The sequence below is a fragment of the Centruroides sculpturatus genome, unplaced genomic scaffold (assembly GCF_000671375.1).
Source record: "Centruroides sculpturatus isolate CEXI.00-Female unplaced genomic scaffold, Cexi_2.0 scaffold1320, whole genome shotgun sequence".
In the NCBI taxonomy this organism is placed as follows: domain Eukaryota; kingdom Metazoa; phylum Arthropoda; class Arachnida; order Scorpiones; family Buthidae; genus Centruroides; species Centruroides sculpturatus.
Genome location: NW_019385657.1, coordinates 208,941 through 223,456, shown reverse-complemented (window position 1 = coordinate 223,456; position 14,516 = coordinate 208,941). Strand labels below are relative to the sequence as shown.

Below are 14,516 nucleotides of genomic sequence, written 5' to 3'. Positions count from 1 at the left end.
GAATACATGCCATATTGTTAGGAAATTCCTGAATACAGACACTGACACACTAATTTAATTTTAGTTTTTGGTTGCTATGCCTTGACTCTGATTCGACATAGTACACAGCCACCGGTGTGAACTGAGTATAACCCACTAAACCCAACATAATAATAAATAGCCACTAAGCTATAGAATATTAAACTGAAGAAAATAATAATAATCTGTGTGAGCAAATTTAATACTGTAGTTTTAACTTACCTTATCAGAAGACTTTTCTTTTACTAAATTTTTTAATCCAAGTTGTTGTAAGTGATATGCTGCTAATTTGATAAAGGTTAAGTATTTTGCCCTATTAAAAATTTAAATATTAATAATCAAAATTTACAGTCAAATAAAGATTTCTTATAGTAATAATTTTATCATCATCATTAAATTTTTAAAACAAGTCCGATACAAAATTATTATATATATTTAAAAATATGCAAAAAACTTTTGAAGTAAATTTTAACTCCTTATCATTATTGTCAACAGGAAAAAATTGAAATTATACATTCCTATCTATATGCATTATTGTAACAGAAATTTACAAATGAAATATCAACTACTGTAAGTCTGGCCAAATTCATGAGATATGAAAAGGCCCCTCTTAGTTGTCTTCAGAGTATAGTTAAAAAAGAAAATATGCACTGTAACAGTTGTTTGTAGTCATTTACAAAATAATGAATGTTTACTGGATTACTTCCATTCATTAATATGTTCAGATCTATTCAAATCATTACATTTTTAATTTTACCAATACAGTTCCGTCCACTCTTTCAAATACAATTTATTAAAATTAAATTAAATAAAAATTTCAATCTAATTCTAAATTTAAACAAAAAAAAAATTTTTTCAAAATTATATTTTAAAATTTATGAGTTATTTCATTTTATATCCTGTTCTGTATTAAAATAAAAATTGTCTGTATGCAATAATGTAATAAACCAATTAATATAATTGTGTTCAAATAAATTATTTTGATTTTAGTTAAATCAGGAAGGAAAACTGTACCTTACTTATTAACAAAATTTAATAAATTTATATTATTCACACAAATTTTAATTTTTTACTTTAATTTTTCTATTAAATAAACACCAAATTGCATTTGAAAAAAAAGAAAGAAAAAATTTAATTTGAAATATGATGACTACTTCAACTGTACAATAAAATTGGAATAAAAGACTGATTGTTGCTATACACATTCAAATAAAATCACAAAAAACAGCCAAATCTTAAATTTTATTTAAGCATATGTAGCAGCCTTAAATACAAATTCTTTGGATTAAAACAAATAGTAGTTTTCTAGAAAAGTATATTTTTTCTTAAAATTAAAATCAAATAAAGATTTTTAAAAAGGCAAATTTATTAGAATGTATTAGATCACAACAAACTCTGCAAAAAAGAATTATAACATAGTAGATATGTTCCATATTATATGAATCCATGTTGTACTAGTCACTTAGATTTTATAAATACATGAGCCATTCAGAGCGATTTACTTTGTTATATTTAAAATAACTTTCTTTAGTAATCAGGCTTAAGGCACTACATGACAACAATTTTTATGGCCATTGAATAATAAATGCTTTTTTTTCACAAGAAAATGTATAAAAATTTATCAATACTGTACATATCTTCTACCTTTCCTTTTATGGACTTAACCGTTTTGGCAAATGAATGGCTCCATACAGTTTACTTATGCATAAACATACACTTATACAGATACTTAACAAAGATGTAAAATAAATATTTAATATGTAAGAGTTAAAATATTTTTTATTTCTCTTCAAAACAAACAAATATTGAAATTTAAAATGTTTTGTTATTCATTTTGCATTAAATAAAAGAAGCAGTTACACTATTTTTTTACATTTATTCACTGTCAGTCACTATTAATCCAGATTCAACCAATCCTGTTGAGACATGAGTAGGCCATGACAATCTGTCTCATTCTTTTACCATGTTATATGAGCCTCTTTTAGCGTGTTATATGAACACAATCACAATTTTTTTGCCATGTTATACGAATCCGTCTTATATGAACCCGTGTTATAGGGAGGGTCTACTGTATTTCTCTTCCTTTGATATAGTTATATAGTTTATTTTAATTAATTATTAAAGCAACAAAGCTGTTGTATTATTATTTACTTTGTTACATAAATTAAAAATTGCTTCCTCACGATATGTTCCTGGATCATTCTTTGCTTCTGATAGTCTTAGAGTTTGGAAAATAGAACTAAAACTGTGGAACTGTATTTTAAACTTTCTGTACAGGTCAAAGAGTGTCATAGCAAGGGTATGGATGATATATCCATTAAACAAAATCCAGTTTGTGAAAGAACTTAAAGAATAAGATGAAACACATGCAAATTCCATAAGAAATTCCTCAATATCTAGGAAAGATTATCTTAACATATGATTTTTGCATAATTATAATTTTTATATAAATTTCTATAGAATAATAAACATTAAGCTAAAATATAAACTTTTAATAATAAACCCCATAAAATGGAGTGCAGTAAAAATGTAAACAGTTTTAACCTTTTCCAGCAACAATACTTTATTAATAAATAATATATACTATATATTACAATTAATACAAAATATTAAATGGGAACTATTTTTCTTAAAAGTTTTTACATACTGGGACAAATGAATAGTTGAGTAGCCTCAATAGAAATTCTGCCTTTAGAGACTTATTCCTAAAGATTTGAGAAGAACAGTGAAATGAAGGTTTANGAGAATCCATAATGAAAATAAAAATTGGAAAATAAATATAGAAGGATTTATGGTATCAAAAGGACTAAGACAGGGATGTTGTATCTCACCAACTTTATTTAAAATCTACATAGAAGGAGTATTGAAAATATGGAAATTTTGTAATATGGTAATAGATAATAATGGTAAATCAATGTTTACATTGCAATTTGCAGGTGATCAGGTGATAATGGTAGAGGATAAGGATGATCTAGAATAAATGACATAAAAAATAAAAGAGGAATATTTTAAAGGTGGTTTATATATATAAACATGAGTAAAACAAAATATTTATGCATAGGAGGGCTAAAACAGACATGGAACTGGAAGAAGGAGAGAAGATTGAGGGATGTGAACATTACAATTATCTTGGAATACAAATTCATCAAGATGGAAGAGACACATTAGAAATTTATACAAGATTAGAACAAGATAAGAGCAGTTAAAAGATTAAATGGAATATGGTGGAGTAAAGAAATAATTAGATCAAGAAAAAAAAGTGTATATCTATATACTTTTTTTTCTTGATCTAATTATTGTTTTATCTTGATCTAATTATCTAATTGTATATATATATATACATATAATTGTGAGGGCCAGGATTTAAGAGGACCGAGATTCGAATAGTTATATTCCTTTTTATTCATTAGATTAAAAGTTAGGGTTAACAAAAACGGAAAAACAACTGACAAATTTTTTCATAAAAATCGCTCATAAAAACTCTGTTCCCACGACAATACTTCCCTGTAGAAGATGAGTTAACTGTTGTGTCAAAAGTTATCACTTCGCCCACCATTGGTCAACGAAGATCATCACCTGTGACGTACATGGGGGAAATCTCGAAAACAGAACCCCCATATAAAAGACAAGTGTGATGACGACACAGGGGGAAAAAAGTTATTTTCTATACTGTGTGTGTGTGTGTGTGTGTGGGGATTACCTGCCTCTCGTTGCCACCGTCTTCAACAGACTTTGAACTTTGACTGATTTGAACTTTGGACTATATTCCGAACCCAGGAGAACAAGAAACTACATCCACGATTTAACTCGAGGTATTTATCCTACACGCGATAATATGTAAGCTCTCTCTCGCTATTCGACTATTCCAAACTCGCAGTTAGGGGCACGACTACTTTATACTTTGCCGTTACTTTATGAACTATAAGGATTGAACCCCGAGAGGGATTTGTATTCCAATTATTAACCATGTATAAATGTACAGAATAAACGGGTATTTTGTTAACGAACTTGGATTGGTGTGCGTTTCTTCCGACATTTTCCACTCCATACTGAACCCGAAGTCCTCGACGAGATCGCTCGTGATTATTCTCCCCATCTATCCGCGATAAATTGATAGATTGGTGTCAGATCCTTTCTCCTAACCGTTTTTTTTCTCCCATCCTTTAGACAAGCGAGACCGGACCTCAAGGTCTTGAGTCGAGTAAGTGGTAGGAGAAAGACATCCTCGTAAACATCCTACCCCCGATTAGTCTCACATAATGCTATTGTTAAAAGAATTCTATTATATAGGGCAGAGGCATGGAGAATGGCTAAGGAAGAGAAAAGTAACAATGGTTGAAATGGATGCATTGAGAAGATCATGCAGAATCTCAAAAAAGAGAAGGAATAACTAATGAGAGAATCAAAGACCTAATGAGATTGAAGGAGATGGTTTTGGAAGAAATAAAGAGGAAACAACTTATTTGGTTTGGACTTGTGAAAAGAATGAGAGATGAGAGATTCCTGAAAATGTCAATGGAATACAATCTGCAAAAAAGGAAAAAGAGGAAGACCCAGACAAACTTGGTATGACAGAGTAAAGTTAGCATGTAGTGAAAAGGGGATTAAAGAGGAATGGTGTATGGATAGAGAGAGATGGAGAGGAAGACGATGTCAGATGCCATAAACCAAATATAGATTGGTTATATCTAATTTATATCCTATTAAATAAGATAAGATGTGCTATTTTATTACAAATAGGAATAATGGGAAAAAAGTAATTTATTAAGGAGTAATGAGCAATAATGATTAAATTGTCATTGGAAATAAATAGTCACCTATGGCCACTGACAATGTGTTAGAAGCCAAAGGAGGCTGTTTATTTTCCAGAAATTGCGCATTTTAACTTAGACTATTCACATTGGAGTAAACTTCATTACATATTCTAAAAGCACATGCCTTAATGTATTCTGTTGGTCCTTTGTCCAGATCTAATTCTTATGGTTTGGAGGAGACAAGATGCTTTATCTATATATATAAAAATGAATGTATGTCTGTCCTTCATGCATTACCACACCGTTTATCCGATTGCCGTGAAACTTTGGGAAGTTGTTTAATATACTCCAGTGAAGGTTTGTGGCATAGTACGATTGCCATGAAACTTTGGAAAGATTTTTAATACACTTCCGCGAAGTACATTTATCCTACGATAGATGGCACGCGTTTACACCAGTATTCGAGCACTGTGTGTTCGATCGATTTCAAATTGTGAAGACCATTTACCCCCTCCAAAAATATCTCTATATATGCATTTGTTATTTACGATATTTCTAATAATTTTTGTTTAATCACTTTATTTCAACTATTTTTTGCTAATTACATATTCGCTCGAACTTTGTTAAAACCTTAACTGTATCCCGAACAACAACCGAGGTTGTAGGAGGAAATTTGCCTATTTTACCGATCTAGGATCCCCCTTTCCCAAATTTTAATATCAGCTCAAAATAATTTAAAAAGACAAATTACAATAAAACGGTTTATTATCCAACTATCAGAAATTTCACAACGCGCCAAGGAAGAGAGGAAGGAGCAATTAAATAATTAAAATTGTAAAGGATTAAAAAATGTATATAAAAATGGGGAATATCGCACTTCTGACAATCGCTGCAAGTGTGTGGGCTAAATTTGGAGAATCCGTGCTTCTCGCATGGACAACTGTATGTGGCCAGCTCACGCGTCGGAAAACCTTCCGAATTATTCGTGTACGCACCAGACGAAAAAACAAAAAATATCGTGTATCCACGAGCACTCCAATAAATAAATAGAATTGAAACGACACTTTGAAATGTTTTCCCGATGAAAATGAATAATAATAATAAGTTTCAATAAAAATGATAAAATGTAAATTGAATTTTATCATAACGAGTTTGCTTGAATTTCCTTTCTTCTGAGATCGCAGCAATGCGCGACGGGTAAGCTAGTAACAAATAAAATACATTAAATATTGTAAAAGACAAATAAAAGTTATATCACATGAAAGTTAATTAAATTTATTTTGCTTATAAAGTATAACCTTTCCAAAATGGAAACCTATCTAAATGGAATTTTTTCAGAACAGCATTTTTCTGTTAAAAATCAAAATAGAAACAGTCTGAACTAAATAAAAAAAATTTGGTACTGTGCAATTCTGATTTACACAGGTACACTGTAGATTTTTAGTGTTAACACCCAAACCTTCAACATTATTGAGCAGTAAAGTTGGAGTTATATGCTTTAGATGAAAAGCATCATGTACTTCCAAAATGCAAATTTGCCTAATGACCCTCAGACATTCATATCAAAAAAATCCAGCAAGCAACTGGGTAACTTTCTTGGCTGTGTAAATATCAGAATGATCTTAACTAATTACTGAAAATATATTAGTTAAAATTTTCATAAATGAATAGTTAATTATGGATAACTTCTAATAAAAATTAATAAATCCAAAATTAGATATAATTTATTCAATCCATATTTTATAAAATTCATTAGAAGAAAAAAAAAATGCTTACTCAACAAATGCATCAATTAATTCTTGACGTAAACATGATAACTTGTGCTTATGTTGTAAGGGAAATCCAAGAGCTTTTGCCTCTTTACTAAGTTCATCATCAACTAATCAAAATATTTTATTTAGCACAAAAAATAAATAAATAAAATATTTAAAACTTAATTAAAAACTTAAGAATTTAAAATATTGCTTACTTTGAATATAATTAACATCTGGAGGGAAAGTTCGTAACAAATCAAGAATATAATGCCTTCCATCATTTCCAATTATTCCCTGAAATTAGTAATATTTTTAAAAAACATATTGATCATATTAAATATGAATAAAAATAAACTTACTTTACACTCTACTGAAGAACAAAGTTCAATTTCTTCATTTTTATCATTTAATACTCTGAAAAATATTAAAATCAAAATTGTAAGGTTCTGCAATTACTTTTAATATTGAAAAATACAATATATATTAATATATAAATAATTTTCATAGAAATCTTTGACGAACTTAAAATTCATTTCATTTAATTTTTCACTTACATACTATTCACATAAATTCAATTTTGTCTACAGTATTTCTACATATTTAAATACAGAAAAAAAATTAAAACATTAAAGAAAAATTCAATCAACACTTTTCCTAGTTGCATGCTACCCTTTTGGATTTAAAACTTCTTTCAATTTTATGCCAACTGTTAAAGTTTAAAAATGGAATTAAAAAATTAATCTAAGTTGTTCTTTCTCAACATGCATCTGACCTACTGGGGCCGTATTCTGATCATTGTCTCTTGTCTTTGAGAGACAGTGTCTACATCACAAGCCAATCGCTAATAGGCTAATCATTTGTTTGTCTTGAGAGATTGTCTCTCTCCAAACACGATTCTGGACAACTTTTTCTTTCAAAGATTCTCTCGTCTCTCGAAGATGAGCGGATAGTTGTCTTTCGTCTTTTGCCTTGATTTCATTATATCCAATATGAACGACTGAATGTTACTTGCACTGTACAATCATATTAGAGAATGTTCTCTATTTCAGGAAAGAATATTTTGAGAGAGAAAATGCATCTAATTTTTTCCCAGTGCCTACTCAGGAATGCCACAGATTCCATTGTGTTTAATTATCCTACATCAATTATTCAACTATTGAATATGATGTTACTATCCGTCTCTCTAACTATTTTTCGAAATATTACCATCTAATTTCTCCTTAACTTAGTACAGATGCTTTTCTAACTTAGGTTTTTTAAATTTTTATTTGTTAAGAGACAATTTGACATTACAATCTGTAAAAATATTATAAAACAAACAGCATATCTTCATTAAAATTACATGCTTTATTTGAACTCATACTTTCTTTACCACATGATCTATTGATATAATTATTGTGAGATCCGAATAGCCCCTGGGTCTAAATAATAATTTAAAAATATAGTTTAAATTTTGTAGAAAAATATTCTTTCGTTTTAGTGAGAAAATAACAGTTTTCTACTGTGGGAAAGCAGATAACAGAGCCACTTCCTTTGACGAAAGTAGAAGCATCCTTTGTTTTTCCCTTATCTGTTACAAAATCTCACCACCATGAGAACTGACGACCCCTCATTTATTCCCCTTTCCATTTGTTCATGTGGGTGAAGAACAGTATGTTGATTGGTCACTGATTAGGAGATATAGTCGAAATTTAGCAGAATTCGGGGAGTTCGTCAACAGATCCCAGATGAGGAAGACGAAATCCATACAAGCTCCAGAAGGCCAACGCCCATAGTCATATCCGATCGAGTGGATAAGGAGTTAGAAACATAGAAGATTATTTTAATATCGACATTATCAATGCCTCTCCATGAATAGGAGTATGAGAATCTTATAACTGAAGGTATATTTGACTAATACAAATACAAAAGAGGAAGAAGTCAACTAAACAGGTTGTATGTTTATTAATGAATTGTGAGCTCTCTCTCTTGATATTGTATAAGTTAAATAAGTCCGTTACTCTCTCTGCGGTTATTTTGATTTATTCGTTGTCTTCATCGATTGTATTTACTTACTTAATTCTTTCTATGTTGTATTAATTTGTTTATTTTAGTTTATTAAATGTTTATCTTTATTTATCGTTAAAGAAATGTCTCTTGATCGTTATCAGAATCAGATCCCTACATGCGTGTTAATCCACGTGATATAAATGTGATTAACTGGTGCCCAGGAATCCTGACATAGATCTGAACCTCACAGTCCAGATTATTTTTAAACCGATTTAACAGCCCTCCTATAAAAAGTTCCATGAGCCAATCTAACGATTGCGAGTCCGTAAGAGATATAGGTATCACACCTATACCCTTGATTCTCACATTATGTACTCTGCATTTTTGAAAATTTTACAATTTAATTGGTTAAAATTCTATACCATGTTGCATGCGTAGAAAACCAAACATGTCATGATTCTATTAGGTTGATTATACATCAACAACAAAGATGAGATCGTTAAAAGTGATTAGAATCACCTGTCTGAGAGATAAATTTCATCTCTTCTTTTGATATCATTAATCTCTGAAAGAAAAAATAAGTGACCAGAATACAGCTCCTGGTCCCCACTTGCACAATAACAAATTCTACTTTGAGAATTGACTGAACTAATTCTGAAATTGTTTCTCCTCCTAAAAACTAAATATTTAGGTAACTTTAATTCAGCAGTTTTGTATTTAAACATTAGGCTTTAAAAAAATCCACCATATTTCCACATTTTAATACTCTATCCTTTGGGCACCAAAAAGACCTTTTTCTGGGGCACACTGCCAAAACAAAATACCAGTTTGTTTACTCAGATTTGATCCCAGGTCCCCAAAGTGGTAGAGTGATTCCTTAACCACCTTTGTCATTGACTAAAGAATAACAGTGAAAGCATTAAAACTTTCAAAAAAATATTCATTTTTGAAAATTAAACTAATTCAAAATTTCTTACTCTCTCTGCAGTTTAAATTCAAAAAGTTGACTATTATTTTTGGATGTAAATATTGATACAATTCTGAGTATAAAATATACATATTAAAATTTCTAATTTAATTTGAAAGTAATTATCAGAAAAACTACATTAAAATTTCTAAGATTAGAATACTTTAGAAACTAGAAAACAAGAATATTTTTAAAGAATATTTTTAAAGAAATATTTTAAATCAAATTTTCTACTTAAACTTTCAATATATCATAATACTTACTTGTGAGGTAAAACTTTTAAATGCTTTCCAGCTTCATTTAACTTTAAAAAAAATTTGTACATATATACATAAAACATATATAAGATTTAACTTTAAAAAATTTAACATCCATATGATACTAACCAATTTTAAATATTTTGGATGAGTCACAACAGTTTTTCCAAAATCAACTGAACCATATACAACTGATTGTTCTTGTTCTCTTTCCAATATACCTATATTTAAAAATTTTTAATATATACTTATTACATATGTATATAAAATATGTTATGACTGTATATTTTTAACTTGTTGACTATGTCAATCTCAAGTTTGCCATTATGCTAAAATGAATTACTACATTTTCTCAATTCTAAGATTTTCCTTTTAGCCCAATTTCACTTGACCAAAGTAAAGGGAAATCAATGGCATCTTACATTTGCAGCCCAAAACAACAATCAGCAGTCATTGAAATAGACTGTATTATGCATTATTCTTCATTAACAAATATTTTTGGTTGTACTGTTCAAAGGTTATAAAAAAAAAAAAAATGATAATAAAGTCTTAAAGTAATAAATAAAATTCTTGTTAAACATTTAAAAATATTTTCAAGATGACATTATGATATAGAACTAAAACAAATACTTTTTATGGTATTTATATTGTTTTAACTCCCCTTTAGGCAGGTTGAGTTTTTAAGAGCTCACTTGGGGCATTGGATTCTAGGGATACGTAAAGCAAATTAATGCAATTTTTATATTTTTACTGATATATATGCTTGACTACGATTATATCTTCGATTTCAACATTTTCTATATCTAACAGTATAAAATACTTGTGGGTTTAAAAAAAAATTACAGAAAATAAATAAAAATCTAATTTGATCTATAAATGCAAAACAATAATATCATCAAATATCAAGTCACTATAAATCATTTCAACTTTCACTTATTGACATCAGATTTGTTAAATTTCACAGAATTGTACAGTCGACCCCCCTATAAGATATAGATACGTTCCAATTTATTAGGAATCCGATTTCTTACAAGTCGTTCCAATCACAGCCCGACACGTGTCAAGTTTACGGACTATGGCTGATTGAAAGGTTTTCTTCCATAAAATTAATCGATTCTACACTAATCTGACTCAACATTTCCAAAATACGTATATTTTTTCGTAGTTTTATAGGAATCGTAATTATAGGGACCGTAATTATAGGGGGGTCGACTGTATTATCTTTCAACTTCAGGGTACTAAAACTATTTTCTCCCACAAAAGTAATAGACTCTGCCAATCCTTCACTGTGAAGGCCAAACTGCTAATTGTTTTATTACTTTGTTTTCAAAAACCTCCCATCTCTGTCTGTAGTGAGTCAAATGACTAACAAATTGTTTTCTTGCACTCAGAGAAATGTTTCCTTTCAGATTTAACAACTAGTATTGCCAGTAATAAATTCTATAATTTTATCTTTGGTAATTTTATGAATATTTTTAAAATTATTAAAGATGAAATTATAGAAATTATTATTATATTAGAAGTATTAAGTTTCTTATTATGCTGTGATCATGAGAAAGCAGAGCAATAACACCAAAGTGAGAAAATCGTGTTGTCAAAAAAGTTGCAATGACTAATTTGAAATTAATTGGGATTGGTCCAGTCACTGAAACCAGAAAAAAAAGAATGTGTAGCATTGTGGTAAAGGGTAAATATTCCACATTGTTATTTTATAGAATTGTGATTGTTGCACATAATCACAAGAGTATAGCAATTTCATGCTGTGAGAGAATTTGCTGCCGGTGGTAGCAAGGTCCCCCCCCAGAAAAATTTTACAATAAACAAGACAAACAAGAAAAATCACTATAAGAATTGCTTCAGAACATATCAGTTGAGAAATAGTACAAAGCCCACAGTTCAACTGTTATTTATTTTTGAGAAATTCAATAAAAAAAACCATGTATCTATCTGCTGGATACATATGCCACAAGATGAGAGTTAACATTATAATTAATTAAGTAACATGTTATGACAAGTTTTGTTATTTACAAATGTTTCCTTCTATAAAAAGTTTTAATTTTAAACTCAAGTTGAAGATACATCATGAAGCATCTTATAAATGTTTGTAAAAAAAACCAGCAATGAGTTATATAACTTTTCCAGTGAAAAATTCAAAATTTTGGTGGTGCCATCTATTACAATATTTTATTTAAAAATTTATATTATTGATTGTTATAAAATGGCAAAAGGCTTAATTTCAAAGATAGAGATGAGTTTTATAAACAATTTTAAATGTTAATAATGAGAAAAATCTTCATTAAGTCTAACCCCACTCAAGATATGAGATGACTTCCTATGTCTCCCCATCCCTTTGACCTTTAATCACCAAAATTTAATAGCATTAATGCCCCTAATATACAAATCTCATAAATTTCATAAATTTGACACAAAGCACATTAAGTTTCAAAGAGGGTGAACAAACTTGTGCCATACAAATAAGAAAAACCCCTGAATTTTTTTGCATTTCTCAATGTTTCAAGGTCCTGAATCCAAAAATGTAAAAATCTTGGGGAGAGACATTTTTGACTAATTGTCATACTTTCCCTTTGTTATACAGGGTGGTTAGAATTAAACTAATGGTACTCAGACACTGCTTTATTGAATCAAATAGAACTGTACAGTACTGTACATATGCATTGAAGATCATGGGGAAAGAGATTTATGAAAGGAAAAAAATTAGATTAAATTTTCACTACCATGGGAAAATGTGATGCTATTCAGTCACAAACTGATATTTCTGGCTGTAGGGTTATTTGAAAAAAGCACATTTATCATGGGCATGTACACTCTGTGTCGGAACTGAAGGACAACACAGTGCAACATAACATTTAACAAGGAGAGCCTACGGCTTTGGGGTAACGGATTTTGATGATCTTTGGTGTAGAGGTAGTACACCATGTGAGTGTACTACCTGTAAAATACTAAAGTGCAATACTCAAATATAATCGAGAAAATCGAACTTAAAGTTTTTTAGCACTTTATATATAAATTATACGTATTTCTATTTGAGCGTCCTGTGGCAGAGTGGTAACGAGTCTGATTCATAAGCTTGAGTTCTCGGGTTCGATTCTCGCGTAAAATTTTTTTTTTAATTCATAAATACTTATAATGTATTTATTTATTTACTCATTCATTTATTTCTTATTATTTATTTATTTTAATTTAATTTCTACTATTCCAAGTCTAATATTTTTATACTTTTGTTGACAATAACGGCGCATTCTTGACACCTATGTGTCAACTTTCCCATCTAATTGTTATCACTAACGGTGACCGATCTAATTCTCACTAGGAGCGTTTTTTCTATCGGAGTTCTTTTTCACTCACTCTTTAACAGTTCGTTTCTAAATTTCGACACGAATAGACGTATTTGTGTAGTAAAACTTATTTTGAAAAATTATTTTATAATCGAAAAATGTCGTCAAGAGAAGCAAGTTCTTCACGTTGTGACGAAAAAACTGTTGATGATACCTTTTAAAAAAGCAGCATTTATTTGTTGTTCTTGGTGTAGACAGAATTTTTGTTTTGAATGTTTTTATCATAAGTATCATTCACGATCATGTACATCTGACAATGATATGTAATTATATAATATTGCTTCAATAAATTATATTCGTTTTTCTTGGTTATATTTGAGTTTTGCACTTTACAAGTTAGTATTTTACATCACTGTATAAAGAGTTATCATCAACAGTTTTTTCGTCACAACGTGAAGAACTTGCTTCTCTTGACGACATTTTTTGATTATAAAATAATTTTTCAAAATAAGTTTTACTACACAAATACGTCTATTCGTGTCGAAATTTAGAAACGAACTGTTAAAGAGTGAGTGAAAAAGAACTCCGATAGAAAAAACGCTCCTAGTGAGAATTAGATCGGTCACCGTTAGTGATAACAATTAGATGGGAAAGTTGACACATAGGTGTCAAGAATGCGCCGTTATTGTCAACAAAAGTATAAAAATATTAGACTTGGAATAGTAGAAATTAAATTAAAATAAATAAATAATAAGAAATAAATGAATGAGTAAATAAATAAATACATTATAAGTATTTATGAATTAAAAAAAAAAAAATTATACGCAAGAATCGAACCCGAGAACTCAAGCTTATGAATCAGACTTGTTACCACTCTGCCACAGGACGCTCAAATAGAAATACGTATAATTTATATATAAAGTGCTAAAAAACTTTAAGTTCGATTTTCTCGATTATATTTGAGTATTCCACTTTAGTATTTTACAGGTAGTACACTCACATGGTGTACTACCTCTACACCAAAGATCATCAAAATCCGTTACCCCAAAGCCGTAGGCTCTCCTTGTAAGGAGGAATCTGGAAGACAAGTGTGGCAGTTGATAATGCAGTTTTACAATTGCAATTTGTGGCTGACAGAAGGATTCTATATTGCTCACATACTGTAAATGTGTGAAATGTAATTTTATTCTTATAATAAAATTTTGCCCACTTGTCTTATAATTATCCTTGCAGTGCCACATTTTCCTCTGATGTTGAGAAATTTCAGCTAATTTCTTTCCCCTGTAAATCTCTTCATGATTTGCATTGAATGTGTACTGAGTTTAATTTGATTTGGTTCAGTAAAGCAGACTCCACATGTGTCTGAGTATGTGTCAATTCTAACCACCCTGTATATAACAGCCAAGAAAGTAATTAATATTGTTAAATAATTTTTAAGTTTTTGAATTGTTTACTTCTATACTTGAATTGCTTACTTCTAT

The 14,516-nt window shown here is 29.6% G+C and overlaps 1 protein-coding gene across 4 annotated transcripts in view; it reads right to left on the bottom strand.

Annotated features, from left to right (window-relative positions):
- Nucleotides 1-216: 216 nt before the first annotated feature.
- The window catches only part of LOC111640930 (clustered mitochondria protein homolog), a 77,839-nt gene continuing 63,539 nt past the window's right edge, over nt 217-14,516 (bottom strand). For all 4 annotated transcript variants that reach the window (XM_023387019.1, XM_023387018.1, XM_023387020.1 and 1 more), the window contains exons 13-18: nt 9,869-9,960; nt 9,746-9,786; nt 6,886-6,940; nt 6,742-6,820; nt 6,549-6,651; nt 217-331 (exon numbers count right to left, since the gene is read on the bottom strand). In XM_023387019.1, coding sequence (XP_023242787.1) covers nt 232-331; nt 6,549-6,651; nt 6,742-6,820; nt 6,886-6,940; nt 9,746-9,786; nt 9,869-9,960 — 470 coding nt within the window. In that variant the 3' untranslated portion in view covers nt 217-231. The remainder of the gene's footprint in view (nt 332-6,548; nt 6,652-6,741; nt 6,821-6,885; nt 6,941-9,745; nt 9,787-9,868; nt 9,961-14,516) is intronic.